General features: G+C 46.8%; 1 protein-coding gene across 8 annotated transcripts in view; it reads right to left on the reverse strand.

Moving 5' to 3' along the window:
• Nucleotides 1-79: 79 nt before the first annotated feature.
• Nucleotides 80-17,336, reverse strand: part of Pced1b (PC-esterase domain containing 1B) — a 122,554-nt gene continuing 105,297 nt past the window's right edge. For 4 of the 8 annotated variants that reach the window (XM_055627143.1, XM_055627139.1, XM_055627144.1 and 1 more), the window contains 2 exons: nucleotides 11,312-11,503; nucleotides 80-1,705 (listed from right to left, as the gene is read on the reverse strand). In XM_055627143.1, the coding sequence (XP_055483118.1) occupies nucleotides 353-1,651 (1,299 nt within the window). In that variant the 5' untranslated portion in view covers nucleotides 1,652-1,705; nucleotides 11,312-11,503 and the 3' untranslated portion in view covers nucleotides 80-352. Of the gene's footprint in view, nucleotides 1,709-8,347; nucleotides 8,403-11,311; nucleotides 11,504-17,336 lie in introns of those variants that run through there. The other 4 variants (XM_055627142.1, XM_055627141.1, XM_055627146.1 and 1 more) reach the window with 3 other exon arrangements.

Here is a 17,336-nt window from a genome sequence, read left to right on the forward strand (position 1 = left end):
CACACACACACACACACACACACACACACACACACACACACACACACCAGGCAGAACCACCTTCAGAAACAATTTCTCTATTTCAATTTTATTTTTACAAAAAGGCAACAATAGCGAGGGGGAGGTAGTAAGAATGCTTGCTTGCTTGGTCACTCAGGAGGGAGAGACCACCTCAGGCAGCAAGGGTGGGCCAGGCTCTTCCCTGCCAATTTCTAACACCAACGAACAAAGAAAACTCCAAGACAGGGCTGGCTGGGCTTATGTTAGCAAGGTCAGTGTGTGTAGACTGCAACAATGAAAGGGAAAGCCAGACAACACATGGTCCCATCCAGAGGTTAAGGGCTTGGTCAGACTACTGGGGCCTTGACTCTTGGCAGGCTGGGGCATGTCTTTGTGGTCGCCTGGGCCTCCCTCTCCAGGGCATATAAGGGCCCCGAGCGTGATGCCTTGGGAAGCCCCTATGTACCACAGGGGCGTGGCGCTGATAACAGGGTTGGTGGAAGTTGGGCACAGGTGGCTGATGATGAAAGCTAAAGTCACCATCAAAGGCATATCCTGGGTGGGTGGGTGAGGGGTTTTCTGGATGGATATAGAATTCATCGGAGTGGAAAATAGGGTCTGAGGAAAAGTAGTTATCTTGTGGATAGGGCGGTGCTGGGGGCATCAGCTGAGGCGGGGGTAGGGGGCACGCTAAAAGTGGCGGGGGCCTCATGGGCAAGGTGGGGGATGGGAGTAGGGGTGGTGGCCTGGGAAGAAGCCCGGGTGGTGACAGGGCAAAAGCCTGAGACCCTCTGTTGGCCTGGGGTTGCCTTTCCTCTACCTGGCCTGGCCTTTCCCACGGCACAAGATCAGGCTCCCACGGGTCTCGATGGGGCAGCTCCACACCCCAGGCATCAGCCATGTGGCTCAGCAGCAGGTAGGAGAGTCTGCGGTGTGCGTGCTCATTCCAGTGCACGCCATCTCCCTGCAGGTGTTTCCTGTCCTGGCGGAAATGGAAATTCAAGTCTAGCACATCAAAATAGCGCTTGGTTGCCTCTTCATGGCTGTACAAGTTGGCTTGGGACACCCTCTTCTTCAGGGTGGCTACTGAGATCCGATACTGGCCCTTGCACTTCTGAGGGAGGAAGGCCGCCTTGATCTTGTCACCCAAAGGCATGGCAGTGTTCCACACTAGCAGGCAGGACTTGGGCAGCACCTCGTCCATGCGTCCAAACAAGTTCTCCAGGTTCTGCCTGTAGCTACTTAAGAAATTCCGCCCGTACCTGGAGACGTCCCAGAGGCAAGAGTTCATAATGATCACATCCGGGGCGTGCGTGCCCGACTGCAGCTCCTCCAGGACGCTCTCCATGTACTCGGAGTAGACTCGAGTGAGGAAGTAGAAGCGCACCAGGTGGTGGTCCGAGCAGAACTCGCGCACCTCTCGGTAGTCCGTGCGATTGTGCAGGGTATCCAGCTCGCCTCCCTTCATCAGCTGGTCCTTTTCAAAGGTCAGCTCCCCCTTGGTTCTGAGCTGCTTGTGAGTGAGCAGGCAATCCTTCTGCAGCAGGAGCACCAGGTCCTTGTACACTGCCCTATGCACAGAGTCCCCAAGGACGACCACAAACTTGTTGTGGAGTAGCTGCTGGACCTCCGAGGCCAACAGGCGGACCATGATGCCCGTGGCGCGTCTCTTAGCTCCCTCTTTTGCACAAGCTGGACCCAGGAACTGCTAGAACAGAAGAGAAAGCGCTGGGAGGGGCTCACCCTTAGGCGCAGCAGCGAGCTTCAGAAAGATAAGGGAAGTAAGGCATGAAGAGCTGCTGCCTGAGGGTGTGGACCCCCCCAGGGAACCCACATAGCAGGCTCCAGGAGGCCAGGCCTGCAGGCTGGGAGGAGGGGGCAGATAGGTAAGGGGGCGGGGCAGGACGAGCAGGAAGCCCTCCTGGATCTGGCTGAAGTTTAGGCCTGCAGTTTGATCTCTACTATTGGGCTGCTTCCTTACTTGCCCAGGCTCCACCCAGCCAGGAGGCAACTGTAATCACTTAGCCTCACACAGGTGGTCACCTACTCAAAAAACAACTTAATAGGAAGAAGCTGTGGCATAAACAGAGCTTACTACAAAGCCAGGATCTTCTGTTAGCTTCCTATGAAGCATAAACCATGTTTAATATGTTAAAAAAAATTTCCAACCAGTTGGCTGGGGAGATGGTTCAGTAGGTAAAAGCAAAAACTGTGCAAGCAAGAAGACCAATGCTCAAATCCCCAGCCCAGACAAGCAGACCCCAGCTTACCTGCCAGCTTGCCTCGCCAAAATGTCAGGCTTTAGGTTCAGAAGGAGAACATGTCTCAAAAAAATAAGGTGCCTGGTGATGGCTGCCTTTAATCCCAGCATTTGGGAGGCTGCGGCAGGCAGAACTGGGTACCAACGGCTAGCCATGTCTAGTGAGTTCCAGACCAGCCATTGTTACATAAGGAAAGCTTGTCACGATAAATAAGGAAATAAGAAAAAAACATGACATGCCTCCCCTCACACCCAGAGACAAATAAATATGACAGGTTTCCTTAAAAAAAAAAAAAAAAAGGGGGGTGGCACTCGCCTGTAATCCCAGGACTCTGGGAGGCAGATGGATCATTGTGAGTTCGAGGCCAAACCTGGTCTACAAAGTCCAGGACAGCCAGAGCTACACAGAGAAACTCTGTCTTGAAAAACCAAAAGAGGAAGACAGACATCAGCGATCTCCACTCTCCACACAAGAGTGCATACACAGCCCCATGGCACCCACACACTTAAAACTAAATAATAAGTAAATAAACAAAAAAGGTCTTGGAGATACAGGCATCTCATATAGAAAGCCCTAGTTCTGTCCTCTGCATTCAAAACCGAAGGACAAAACTAATGATTTAACAATGTTTCACTTTTCTCCTAAGCTGGTTAATTTATATGTCCCCAGGGACTGAGCTAAATGGAGAAAAGGTTTTGCCTTTCTAAACACTTCTGATGAAGTGCTGACAGATGTGGGACTCATCTTCAAAAGCCCAAATTAAAAGCCGGGTGTGATGGCCCACGTCTTCAATCCCAGCACAGCAGAGGCAGAGGCAGGAGGACCTCTATGAGTTGAAGGCCAGCCTAGTTCAAGATCAGCCATGGCTATGTTGTGGGAGCCCTGTCTCAAAATATACAAAAACTTCAAGTTACCTTTACTTCAACTCGCTGGGAAAATTAAGAGGTAGAAGCACAATTCAATGCTACCTGTAAATGTTGTTTTTATTTCCTCCGACAAAGGGACGAGAGGAAAGCCATTCCCGAGCCTTTCTAGATCTTCCTGAACTCTTGCTGGCTGGTTCATTTCAGCTGTTCTGGCCTAAACTCCTCTCCAAGCTGGTTTCTCTTGCTTCTGCTCGGCCTGGCCTCAAACAAATTCTGGCAATATGCTCTAATCTTCTGGCTCCTTCTCAAGCTCTGGTTCATTCTCTCTTCACCTGTGTCTAGCTTGCTCTCTCTGCAACCTGCCTTTGTAAAACTCCTAGTAATCAACTCTTGGTAATCCCCCACCCTTGCTGCTCTAAAGCAGCCTCCTTCCTCTCCTGTTCTCATGAAAATTGAGCATACCTCTGACTCATTCTGTCACATCTTTCTCTGATTCATCACTTTGTCTGCCCCTCAATTAGAGGTCACTTTCAAACACGGCTGCTTCCTTCTATATCTTACCTTCACTGCTCGGGACTAAAGGTACGCACTCGGAGCGTGTCTGTATTCCAGCAGCTCACACAGAACTAGGTCTTTGGATGTGATCCCTTGCCAGAGCAGCCATATTGCTGGATTAAACTTCCCTATTACCATCTAAGCAGAGTGGTGACATAAGCTGTGACCTCAGCACTTGGGAGATAGAAGTTCAAAGTCATTTGTGTTGAGTCAGTGAGTTTGAGGCTAGCCTGGTATGCATAAGATACTGTTTAAAAATAAAATAAAGAAAAAAAAAAGATGAGTAAAGATTATTTGTTCTCTGAGCTCAAGAACACTAATAAACTGAACTTGGTAGTATGGAACTATATAATGCTAGGGCTTGGGAGGCAGGAGAATTGCCACAAATTCTAAGCTAGCCTGGTCTATATAGTAAGACCCTGTCTTAAAAAAAGAAACAAGAAAAAAAAAAGAGAAAAAAGTGGAAAGGGGAAAACCTAACCGATAACTGTTTATAAGCCAGGTGTGGTGGTGCAAGCCTGTAATACCATGCACTATGACAGAATCACAGGCTGGAGGAACAAGGGTTCAAGGCCAGCCTGGGACTAAAACATGCAATTGTTCCAAAGAACAAAACTGCTTTGAAGCCGATACCGTATCAGGACAGGTCAGCAGCAGCTCTGCTTACCTCAGCTAAGAGTTACTTATCCTCTCTGTGAAACAGGACTATAGACATCACAGCATTTTGATGTGGGGACTGAGCGCAGAGTCCTCAGATATTCTATTTGTTTTCATAGGCATGCAGGTGCTCACGGAGGCCAGAGAGTGTCGGATTCCTTGGAGCGGAGTTCCAGGCAGCTGTGAGCAGCCTGATGTGGGTGCTGGGACCTAAAGAGCAGGGCTACTGACCCTACCCAACTCTCCAGCCTGATGTAGCTTACTTAGAACAATGCCTGTCAAGCGCCGCAATGTGAGTTAGTGATCCTCAGCAAACTACAGAGTGCCAGTTTAACCACCTACCTGCAGACAGAGAAAACTGCTTACCTGCCATTGGGGCACTACAAAAACCAAAGGAGATGATAGGGAAAGGGTTTTGAATAAAATGCTGATATTTACAGAACAGCTCTTGGATGCCAAATCCTTTAAGGTGACCAACCTACTGAAAAGATCATTCTCCCTGTTTCTGTTTTATAGAGATTATACCCATCCAGGGTGGTGTGTAGTTGTATATTCCTGGGGGTAAGGGTGGAGAGGATGAATGTACCACGTCTCATCATTCATTCTCAAGCATGAGACACAAGTATTAAACCAGGCATTAGCATAACCCAGTATAACAAAATGCTGCAGATTAAGACTTCCTTGTGGGAAACTGTGGTCCCCAGGATCTTAACTAGGGAACCTTGGACCACATGCTACTCCCAGGGCCCAGGGCCAAGTCAAGCAAAACTGTCTACAAGAATTCTCCATTGTCCTCCAGAGGAAGGTGCAGATAGCATCAAGGAGAAGGGGAGGGGAAAGAGCATTCCAGTAAGCAACTGAAACCAGAGGTGGGCGGGACACAACAACCAGATGGACATAATCAGACACCCTCCGCCGGGTCCCCATGAAAAAGAATGGGCGATGCCAGGATGGAACTCAGTATGCGACAAAACCCAAGAGACACTTTTAGTGGCTTGACAGAACAAGTCAGAAAGGATGAACCTTCTCAGACACTTAACAAAGGTCAGTAACTTCCAGTTTCAGGGTCTTTCTTATTTACAAGAACAGAAAGAAAAAGGGATCTGAATGTAGCCAGGTAGGTTGGAGAAATCTGCTAAACTCCCTCATTAGTTTTCGAAGCTATTTAATGGACTCATTTAATTATGAGGGAATTCAGCGGGGCAGCTGTTGTGCTCTGAACTAGGTACAAAAGGGTGGTCTGTCTCTGCTGGCTTGGTGGTAAAATGCCTACATTCCTAGCTCAGGGCATCAAGGCTGGTTTGTTCAAATAGAAAAACTCAAGCGAGCTGGTCTTTTCCCTCCAGGGGAGAGATAAGAAAAGGCTGCCAAGGACAGATAAGATGGGAGCTGACCCAGCAGAGAGGGATGTGTGCAGAAGCGCCCAAGGCTGTCCGAGTGTGTGTGGGAGGCAGATGGGTACAGGGACCTCCACTGCAGCACAATTCCACCCTTAAAAATCTGCATGATTCCCCAAATCCTTATTGCTTTCGATTTCACTGCAAAATCTGAGGCTCTAAAGCTGTGGGAGAAATATGCATTAATAATGGCTACCGCTATATTAAAAAAAAATGACTTTCAAGCAATTTGCTTGTATTTCTCAATTTGGGGATAATTAATTTTTCAGTAGCTTCATAAGGCATGAATTATAAATCTTTGACTATTACTTTATAGCCATCCCAAACCAAACCCAGAGCATTTATTTTTCATTAATCAATATTTTGTAGTAATTAGGTTAGTTTTTGGAAGAGTGACAGCAAACTAGGCCAGTTGCTTCAGAGATGGGACAGAGGTCTTCAATCATAAAGACTGACCTAACAATTACGATGCTGCTTGGATTTCTTGCAGGAAAAATTTGAAACTAGTTTAATAGTTTTGTGCATCTGACTAAATGCCACTGTCATATTAGACTAGGATTATAAATGGCTCCTTTCTGTTCAAAGGCATTTTGGGAGAATCAAATTTATCTATGTATCCATCCATCCTTGCATCCATCTACCTAGTTTTTTGAGACAAGGCTGCACCATGTAGCCTGGCTGGCTTAGAACTTGATAATTATCAGGTTGATCTTGAACATGAAGATCTGCCTGCCTCTGCATCCTGAGTGCTGAGATTTAAACATGCCCAGCTCAAATAGACACACAGACATGGTTTTGGTTTTTTTTTGCCCCACGAGACAGGGTTTTCCTCTATAGTCCTGGCTGTCCTGGACTCACTCTGTAGACCAGGCTGGCCTCAAATTCAGAGATCTGCCTGCCTCTGCCTCCCTGAGTGCTGGGATTACAGGTATACACCACCACGTCCAGGCAAATCAGTATTTTTTACTTTTCCAAGATCCTTCAATTTTAAGGTTATGTGTGTGTGTACACACACACACACACACACACAGTAAAATGATTTCTCAGGAACTCACCTATTTGATCTTCCCATGTCTTAGTATTAGTTTTCTAAGTTGAACTAAACTTGTCAAAAATTGTTATGGCCTGCAACAGGCTTATACCAGATTGGACCAGGCCTACCAACAAACAGTTATGGATCTCGGAGTAGCCCACATTACCTGCATGCTAACTACTGACCACAGAGAAAGCCTGGGGTAGGGTCAGTCACTGGACTCTGGAATGGGAATTGACACAAGCTTGACTTGGAGCCCGTAAGCTAATGTCCACTCTACAGAACACCAAAAGTGTGGGAGAATTAATATCTTTAAAGCGGCTTTAGCGTCGGGCGTGGTGGTGCACGCCTGTGATCCCAGCACTTGGAAGGCAGAGGCAGGAGGATTGCTGTGAGTTCTAGGCCAGCCTGGTCTACAAGGCGAGTCCAGAACAGCCAAGGCAACATAGAGAAACCTATCTGGGGGGTGGGGTGGTTTTAGGGTCTGTGAAGAACGGTGGGAAGTGTGTCAACCACTTCCCACTGCCAGGCGGTCCCTGGGTAACCTCATCCTCCTTGGCCAGGAAGCATTTTTACTAAACTTAACTAGGCTGCAGGGAGGAGGTCCTTTCCAGGGTTCCAGGGCCTCAACGGCTACCACGCTGCACATTTAATCTGGTTGCACCTATGTCGTAAGTCAAAGTCTGAACCACAAAGAGGCCTAGTCTTCAAAGTGGGTTGCAGGAGCTGAAGTGGACATACTGAGCCCTCGGCTGTCCCTGCCATCCCTCCAAACAACACCTAACACTGCGATCCTTCTGGCACAAATATCAATTACAAGCTGAGAAATTACAAGCTTACACACTCTCAAAGCAGTTCAAGGCCAGGCTGGTGAGTCCAGGACAGCCAGGGCCACCCCGAGAAATTCTGTCTTGAAAAAAACAAAACAACAACAACAAATTGACAATATAGTATAAATCTTTCTATGGGCTATAAAAGAAAATGGAAGGAGTAAATTTAAGAATGAAATGGAAGTCCTAATACTTGACACGCAGACACTTTTTTAGAGGAAAAAGATAACAGGAGGACCATTTAGATTTTTTTTTTTAACCCCGAGACGGGGTTTTTCTGGAACCAGCTCTATAGACCAGGCTGGCCTGGAACTCAAGAGATCCGCCCGCCTCTGTCTCCCAAGCGCTGACATTAAAGCTGTACGCCGCCGCCGCCATCACCACCCGGCTTCCGTTTGGTATCTTTTAAGCCATCCATAAAAGTTTCATTTAAATCTCATACAGCTGTGCAAATTTTAACACCACCTCGAGTCGTTATTTCAACCGTCTGAAGGGTAAGTTAACAAGAAACAACCCTGCCGTACAGGTCCCCGGCTGGAGACCCACCTTTCTGAGCCTCAGTTTCCTGTTCGGTAGCAGCGAGGGTAAGACACCCAATGTCTCCAAGGCCTAGTCACGCCTGCAGGACACCGGGTCCCTTCTTAGCCCCAGCACAGCGAACTGACCCCGCACGGGCTCCAGAGAAAACAGCCTCGAGCCCCCAACCCTGAGGTCCCCGCTTCCACCGAGCGCAAAGGCAGACACGTACCTCCTTCTGGGAAGGCCAACAGCCAAGTCACGCCGGGAGCCTCCTACACCCTCAAGCTATCTCCCCTGGGTGGATTAACCCTGAATTCTAGTCACTAGTCCTAAGGTTAGCTCCCACCCTTCTCATTTCTCGCGGCTTTGAAAAAGAAAGGTAACCTCGTTGGCTCCACCTCCGGGCCTGTCCCACTGCCTGGCCTTCAAAGACACATTTTTTAAAGCGCTGTTTGCACAGCCTGTGTCCGGGTCCTCTCCTCCCACTCACTGCTCCTTTGACTTTAATTTGGCTTCCAACCGCATCAAACCCGAAGACATTTGTCAGTAAATCACCACTGGCTTCTTGGCTTCCTTTCAAAGGCCGAGTCTTGTCCTTCCCAGCTGCTGTTGACCGCACTTCTGCTACGCCCTCCCGAGTCCGTGTCTCTGGCACCGCTGGGTCCTGTCCTTCCCTAGATCCTTTGCTGAATCTCTGTTTCTCTCCCTGGGGACTCCCTCAATGTTGGTCTTTCTCAAGGTCCTCCCCGTCTGCTCTCCAGCCTTCTTATCTTGGTCTCAACCACCCTCAAGCCTCCCAGCAGTCCCTATTTTGCCCTAGATAGTTCTGGCTTCTTAGCCAGTCCCAGCCGGATTGTAAATGGCTTCTCTTCCCTAGACCGGGGAGGAGAAAGACAAAGGACCACCCATCACCTTATCAATACTATTTGTATGCAGATAAGTCAGAATTGAGGCAATAAAGCCACCAGGCTGAGAGGGAGGGCCCGGGATTCGGCCCGGGGGTTGGATCGGGCTGGAGAACTCTTCCTTCTCCCTGCTTTAGGCATTCTGGCCTAGAGGAGGAGAGGAGGCCCGCGTAAGCTACCAGCGATTTCTTAACCGTTGGTGGCTAGAGAGAAGCTGCCACATTTTAAACTAGCCCCTTCCCTGCTGGAATGTCTCCTCAGCTCCAGGCACTGAGGTGTGCACAGTTCTTTAGTGGGGGAAGGGAGGAATAACAATAGCCTTCCAAATTCTCCAGGGTTCTTTATCCTCTTGCCAAATTGTGACAATCCCTAAGACGATTCCTTCCTGACCTTTGGAACAGTCTTCCTCAAGGTAAATATTGGTTGTGGCCTGGAATGATGGCAGCCTGCTCTAGGTTATGTTCAGAACGGTAGTTCTGGGTGGAAAAATATACGACTGGGTGAAAAGAAACTCCATCCAAAAAGCTGGGTCAAGTCATTTTTATTTTTCATAAATGACTGTTTCCACTATTCTTGAAACAAAATCCTGAAAATGACAGCCTGGATGTAGCAACACTCAGCTGTTTCTATCTATTTCTGCTTTCGGGGGAGTGCTGGGCACACGGATCTCTGTGAGTTTGAGGCCAGCCTGGTCTACAAAATGAGTCCAGGACAACCAAGACTACACAGAGAAACCCTGTCTTGAGAAAATATATTGGTTATATATTCCATTACTATACTATATGTGTGGGTACATATGCATATGTATATTGAAAATATGCTTTAGGATTTTGCAACATTTTCAGAAGTTGAGCAGTGTTCAATTTTACTGGTTTTAGCTTAGTTTGTGTGGCTCATTTTCACTGTGTGTGTGTGTTTATCTTTGTCTATCAGCCAGGGATCAAACCCAGGATCTGTTTCTTAAGACCTACTCATTAAAGGTCAGTTTCGTGAGAGATTTTTCCCTCGTTCTTCCAACAGGTCTCTCCTTCCTCCAAGGGCACTCGCTGCAGCTTAAAGCATGGTCAGCTACTGCCGTTCACTGGCCTGGCCACGCAGGACACCGCAGAGGGCTTCCTCCTGCCTCCACATCCCAACTGTTCTCAGAGGCTTCTCCTCCCAGTCTGCTCCGGCACAATGGGCCCACACTTGCCCATCCTTACGCCTAAGCCTCCTTCTGGTGGACATCCAAGGAGCACTGACCCTGCTGGCCGCCCTGGTGGAGCCTCCCAGCCCAGCCAGGTAGGAACTTTAGTTTAGTTTCTCCTTACAGGAAAAACCAACAGATGCGAGCAGAGGTTATGCAAAATCGCCCAGGGCTGCTCCGCCAGCAAAAGCTGCCACAACTGGCCTGTCCTCTGACGGGTTAGATAAGCTTTAGGTTTCCTTTCTTTGGGTAGAAATATGGCTTCAGAACCCGAGCTTTTAACCCCAGCTATAAATATTTGCTGGAATTAAAATAAGGAAGTAAAATCATCTAGAAAGAAAAATTTGCATGCTGTTTCCCTCCTCGTTCCCTGCTTTAAAGAGTATTTTGTCGACAGCTTTAAACGTTTCCACATTTACGCAGAAACAGAGCAGGTAGAAAGCTTATCTGGTTCCATTTCCACCACTCAGAATGTTACACACCTTTATTACTAATTATTATTATTACTCATGGTGAAATGAATATTTAACTGCTTAACGATACCAATTGGCTAACCTTATTAGGCTTCTCCTTCTTTAAGGGCTTTACTTGCGTTCCTTTTAAGAAGCCCAAGAAATAGGTACTTTTCGTCTTCTTCATTTACACATTCAAAACTTAAGTCTGAAAGATGGAATGAGTTCCCTGCTGTCACCCAGCAGGGCTGGGGTGCCAAGCCTCTGCGGTCAACCACAGCAGACGAGATTGCATAGACAATAAATAATTCTGCACCTCCTCTCCCCTTCAACACCTAATTGACTGTTTCCTTGCCCCTTAAAAAAAAAAAAATAAGTGTTTACCAGTCTAGACCACACAGCAGTCTGTCCTTTGGTGCCACCAAGTCCTGTGGCTGGAGCTGCCCATCCCCCACCTGCCCAGTGACTCCCCACATTAGGAATCTGAAAAAGGATGGTCAGAAAATTTAAATTTATATTTAGAAAGAAAAATGGGAGGCAGAGCTCCGTAATCTCTCAAGGTCTTTCTCAGCTACACGGGGTAAGAGGGCAGCCTGGGCTACAAGAGACCCATTAACAAAGGAGAAAAAAGAAAACTGGGAAGTACTTACTGAAATGACTGGTGATTTTTTTTTTTAAGGTGTCTCGCTCTTGATTCTAGATCTTTCCCTAGACAGATCCCTTTCCTGGCTGTACGTCAGAATGGCCAAGACTGTCTTCAGGGTAAACAAGGTCAGCGCTGGGTGCTGCAACTTTCACAAGCCAGTGAGTGTCTGAAGAGGTGCTGCCATTTCCGGTGGCCTCTGGGCAAATAACAAGATATAGAATTTGCTTTCTTGCTTTAGGAAGAATAATAACCAGAGTTTAAGACTGCGTTATTAATGTCAACGAAGCATGAAGTGGTATTTTGGGCCTCACTTGGTTTTCATTTTGTCTTTGAACGCAACTTACCCTGTTTTTAAATAGTTGGGTTGTTCAGGTGTGGTAAGTACAATGCAGAAAGCATTAGAAGTGGGGAGGAGGGACTGGGGGCAGGGATTTGGGGAGACGAGACATTTCTCCCTTTCTTATTTGGCAGCCACAATCCTGGAGTGGGGGTGGGGTGGAAGCTAGCCTCCCAGCTTCCCTCTTGATCAGCACACAGGTGGGAGACATCCCCCCACAGTTGGGAGTGGAAGTATGGGCCAAAGGCTGCCCAGGAAAACATAACCCTGTGATTACCATTCCAGGTAAATGTGGTAAAGGTCAGAGCTGGTTCTAGTCCCTTCTGCTCCCTTGCCCAGACTCCCTCAAGAAACTGTCAACTTAAAAAAAAAAAGGCCCTCTGGTTCAACAGATATGCATTGGCCTGGCCTTGGATTCTGGTTGAAATGATCTCATTTGGGGGAGGGGCTCTCACCTCCCCTAGAAATACCAAGATGAAAGAAGGAGGAAATGAATCAGGGGGAAAAAAAAAAAAACCTAGGAGAAACTCTTAAACAAAACAAAACTTTTTTCCCCCCTTAAAATAGTTAAGCTTTTAATAGGTATTCTAAACACGTCAGACTGCAACATTAAAATGGAGACTGCTGGTACGTCTGTGTGTCTGTGTGTCTGTGTGTGTGGCTCAGGCCCTGCCTACTGCCCCAGCTTACAACCTCCATTACAATAAATAGTACAGAGTAAGAACAGGATATATTCTGCAATGAACCCAGTGATGTGGCCCATGCTTGCAAGCATTCAAGCGGGCCGAGGCTGGAGGGTTGCTACAAAGCCAAGGCCAGCTTGGCCTATAGACAGAGGCCCCATCTTAAACCCAAGCAAAAGACCCCAGGACAGTCCTGAAGTCCAACCCTGTATGCTTTGCTTTGTTTTTTGTTTTGTTTTGTTTTTTTTTTTTCTTCACAACTGGTAGGCTGCTCTACAAAGTGACTTCATTGTCGTTTCTTCAAAAACATGTCCTCAACTACCCCACATGTGCCTTAAAATTTAATTACATACCTTCTGCATTGTTCTCATCTTGCCTAAATTTTTTCTTCATCTTGACCAAATTGTTTTCTGTTTTAATGAATTTTAATGCACTCATTACAGTGTCTCCAGACAGGACTTAAGTCTAGAACCCAGCTGAAAACCTGCGTATCTTAAAATTCAGAACAGTGTGTCATGTACCTTGAGGGACCCTGCCCTGCCCGGGTGCCAAGGGTTCTGTACACGAGTTGCAGATGTTTCCAAGACCTTAACTTCAGTTTAGGAGGTGTGTGCATTGTGTGAACAAGCTGAGGAGGCGCCCGGGTTTTCTGTAATCACCAGGGGACCGCGGGACAGAAGAGCAGCAGGGAATGCAAATGCTAATTGTGTTTATGATCTTCAAATTTAAAATAAGGTTGCTGGAGGGCAACCAACTGGGTTTCTTGCTTCCCAGCCTCTATTATAACCCATGCCATCAGCCCCCATTGCCAATCTGGCTCCATGGAAGGCTTCAGAGCTGAGTGAACCTCCTTTCTCCTTACCCACCCCTAAAATGCCCTTCCTGGCATGGCTCTCTTTTTGTGACATAAAAGCAGGCTCTTGTCATCCTCACTTTGCAAATGGTAAAATGAAGACTGTGCAAGATCATGAATCACTTGTCACCCAGGTGGAATAGGACAGGCATTTTGGAGCCAGTCCTTCCGACTGCACAGTGGCCATCTTTGCTGCCAGGTGGGGTCACTGCCACTGTTATCATTCTTACATTATTTTGTTTAGCTTTAGAAGGGGTACCAGAAGCTTTGGTAGAGGGCGTAAAGCCGGTAGGTTCTGTTCCCCTCATAAACTGACCGAGCGTGTGCCTGAAATCACAGCGATAGGGAGGCGCAGGCAGGAGGATCAGAAATTCAAGGTCATCCCTGACTTGCACGTGGGAGTTTGAAGTGAGCCTGAGCTACATAAGACCCTGCGCGCTGGGGGGAGGAGAGGTACAAGAAGAGTGAGTGTCTGTGTCCCCAAGTCTCGTCTCTTCTAGAAGCAACACTACCTATTCTGTCAGAAACATTCCATACAGAGAATTCCATAGATTCTGTATTCTTCTCAAGTCAGGACAGAAAGACAGCAAAGGTTACCCTACTGACAGAGTTAGGAAACACTGGGACCCACTGGTACGCCAGAGTTTCCTGCAGCGACAATGTGTGTATTCCTGAGACATCTCAGGCAGGTATGTCAAAGACAGTAGATAACCCGTGATTCCAGACAGCTAAAATGTTTTCTTACCTTGAGCTGTATTTATAAAACCTCTGCTCTCATTCCTAAATCTCAACAGTAGCCCTCATACATACACGTTACAATTTTGTTTATGAAAGGGAATTCTCTTAAGCCCTTGTTGTAAATTCCACTCTGAGCAACACAACATAGAAACCCACAGATGGTGTATTTGGTCACTATATAAATAGTCATATATGGAGACAACAAAGATGCTGGAGGCATACCTGAGTTGGTAACACGCCTATGCTAAAAATTCATTATTATTTATAATAAATTATTATTATTATTAGGTTTATTATTATTATTACAGGGTTTTTGTTTGTAATAGTCCTAGCTGTCCTGGACTCTTTCTCTAGACCAACCTGGCATTGAACTCACAGAGATTTACCTGCCCCTGCCTCCCGCCCAAGTGCTGGGACTAAAGGCCTGCATCATGATGCCAGGCCTAAAAAAGTAAACTTTAACTCAGCTGGGCGGTGGTGCACACCTTTAATGCTAGCACTTTGGAGGCAGAGACAGGAGGATCTCTGTGAGTTTGAGGCCAGCCTGGTTTACAAGAGTGACTTCCAGGACAGGCAAGGCTATAGAGAGAGACCCTGGCCCCCAAAACAAACAAATTTGAACTCGACTTCACACTGTCTTGTCTTGAAATTCTTTTCTGTGGCAAAGTGAAACAATCCTGGGTTTGCCTAAATGGAGGTCCCTAAGGGTCAAGAGTGCTGGGGTGACAGTACTGTTCAGTGGTAGAGCCGGTCCAACAAACCACAGTGGGAGCCAGAGCAGACAGCGCTATGCTGTCAAGATGCAGCCTGGTAACTGACCTAGGCCCAGGGTCTGCGGTCTCCTGTGTGGACACTTAAGCTCACAAGTTACCTGGTGACATCATGTCCACTGGTGATGTGGTCGGAGGGCAAAGCTATGGTGCTGTGGAACACTACATGAAGAGATCCTCTGGTTTTGGGACAGACAATATCAAGCCAGATAAGAGACACAAAATGGTTCCAGGACCTCTGTGGTCAATGAGCTGCTCCAGAATCTAGCTTTTCATTTGTAAGATGGTGCAATAATAACCACTATGGGAGTGCAAAGACCAAATGAGAAAATAAATCTGACACAGTGTGTCCATAAGAGGGTAAATATATATATTTATATGAATATATGTTCATTATATATATGAATATATATCGTATATATACATATATACGATATATATTCATATATATATACACACACATACATATATATGATCTCTGTGCTCTTCACTGGAGCCCAGCTCCTCATTCTCCCTCTCAATAGGCCACTATCCCAGGCTTGTGTGCTTTCAGGAACTGCCCCGTAAATGGGAAGGATGATACAAGGGAGGTTTGCCAGAGCCAAGACAGGGAGGACACCAGGAGGTGTTATTAGAAGCTGCAAGAGACAGAGGGTGTAGATGCCCCTCTCGGGTGAGGAGGAGAGGAGCAACGTTGGCCCTCACTGGCTAACGCTGCTGCCTGGGTTCCTTGCTTCTCCTGTCTGTCTCGGCAAGGTAGGTGCCAGTCTGCAGCAGGCAAACAAGTATTTAATCAAGACTGGAGTTGTGTCTTTTTGACACAGGGCCTCGCTGTGTATCCCTGACTGAGCCTGAACCGTTACGCAGAACAGGCTGGCCTCTGCCTCCTGAGTGCTGGGATTAAAGAGGTGCACCACCACACCCAGCCATTTGTGGGTTTGTTTTGAGACAGGGTCAGTATGTAGCTCTAGCTTGCCATGTACTCCATATGTCGGCTAGGCTGGCCTTGGACTCACGGAGATCCACCTGCCTCTGCTGGGAATGTAAAGGTTTATTATTATTATTATTTTGTGTGTGGGGGGGAGCAGGTTTTTGCACAGATGTACAGGTTCTTGCTGAGGCCAGAAGGCACTATCATATTCCCTGGAGCTGGAGCTACAGGTGGTTGTAACACCTGTATGACAAGGTACTTTGAAGTCAACTTGGGGTTTTCTGCCAGAACAGTATGTGCTCTGACGGCTGAGCCACCTTCCTTACCCAGCCATTTGGTTTCCATTAATGGAGACTGACGTTGCAACTTTTACATTACTTAAAGTCACAAATCACCTGAATTCAAGCAATAAACCAATATTTTAATTAGATAGTGGAATATATATATATACATATATATGTGTGTATATATTTGTATATATATGTGTGTGTGTGTGTGTATATATATATATATATATATATATATTTTTTTTTTTTTTTTTTTTAAAGACAGTCTATCTCTGTGTAGCCCTGTCCTGCTGGAACTCACTCTGCAGACGAGGCTGACCTCAAACTCACAAAGATCCACCTGCCTCTGCCTCCCAAGTGCTGGGTTAAAGGCGTGTGCCACCACCACCACCTGGCCTAAAAAAATATTTTTAATGTAAGGGCAAAAATGATGTGCTTTTCTCCCTCCTTTGTCTAGCGGCGTGGAATATTGAACCTCACAGATGTTTGTCAAACATCCCAAGCTGGCCCAAAGAGTGGTCCCTCAATATCAGCAACCCTTTATCAGTTCTAGCCACAGTGGAATTTGAGCTTATCTATTTCACCCACCTTCCCTACATGAAGCAGCAGTTGCTTCTGTTCTAGGAATGGAGTGCTCTGAGTGGGCCTGAAGTCAGCTCATTCAGTATTTGCATATACATGTATTTACTTCTGCCAGTGGGTTGTTTGCATTCACCCTTATTATGCTTGGCTGCCTTTACCTAAAGACCTAACATAGCAAAAAAAAAAAAAAAAAAAGTTTGTTTTTTGTTTTGTTTTGTTTGCTTGTATGGATTTAATACCCTATGTGCTTTGGTTATTTCTCTTCAAAGACTGTGTCATTTGTGCTTTTCAGTGCATATGAATAGTCAGGTACATGTCGCCTCACCACTGGGGAGGCAGAGGAAACAGGAAACAGGGTTACTAAAAGTTTGAGGCCAGCCTGGTCTATATAATGAACTTCGGGCCAGCAAGTCTGCATGTTTAGACTTTTCCACACAAAACAAAACAAAACAAAACAAAATTTGTCTCCTCAAATAGTGTATCAAGGACCGTGGGGAGCTGGGGCGGTGGACTGTGCACGAGGCTCAGGGTTCCAGCACAGTACTACAAAACACCACCTTTCTTTACGCTGAAACCTAACCTGGTGGGACACCAGGTCTACAAATCCAGAACCAAGGGGGCTGACAGAGGAGGATCACCAGGAATTTGAAGCTAGCCTGGGCTACATAGTGAGACCCCGTCTTAGACAGTCAAAACAATAACAAAAGAATTTTGATGGCTCAGTGGTGAAGATGGTGAATTGCTCTTAAACCCATCAGGGTCGGGGACTGGAGAGATGGCTCAGAGGCTAAGTTAAGAGCACTGGTTGCTCTTCCAGAGGTCATGAGTTCAATTCCCAGCAACCAGAT

This window comes from Psammomys obesus, unplaced genomic scaffold (assembly GCF_907164565.1).
Source record: "Psammomys obesus unplaced genomic scaffold, mPsaObe1.curated_primary_1811, whole genome shotgun sequence".
Classification (NCBI taxonomy): Eukaryota; Metazoa; Chordata; class Mammalia; order Rodentia; family Muridae; genus Psammomys; species Psammomys obesus.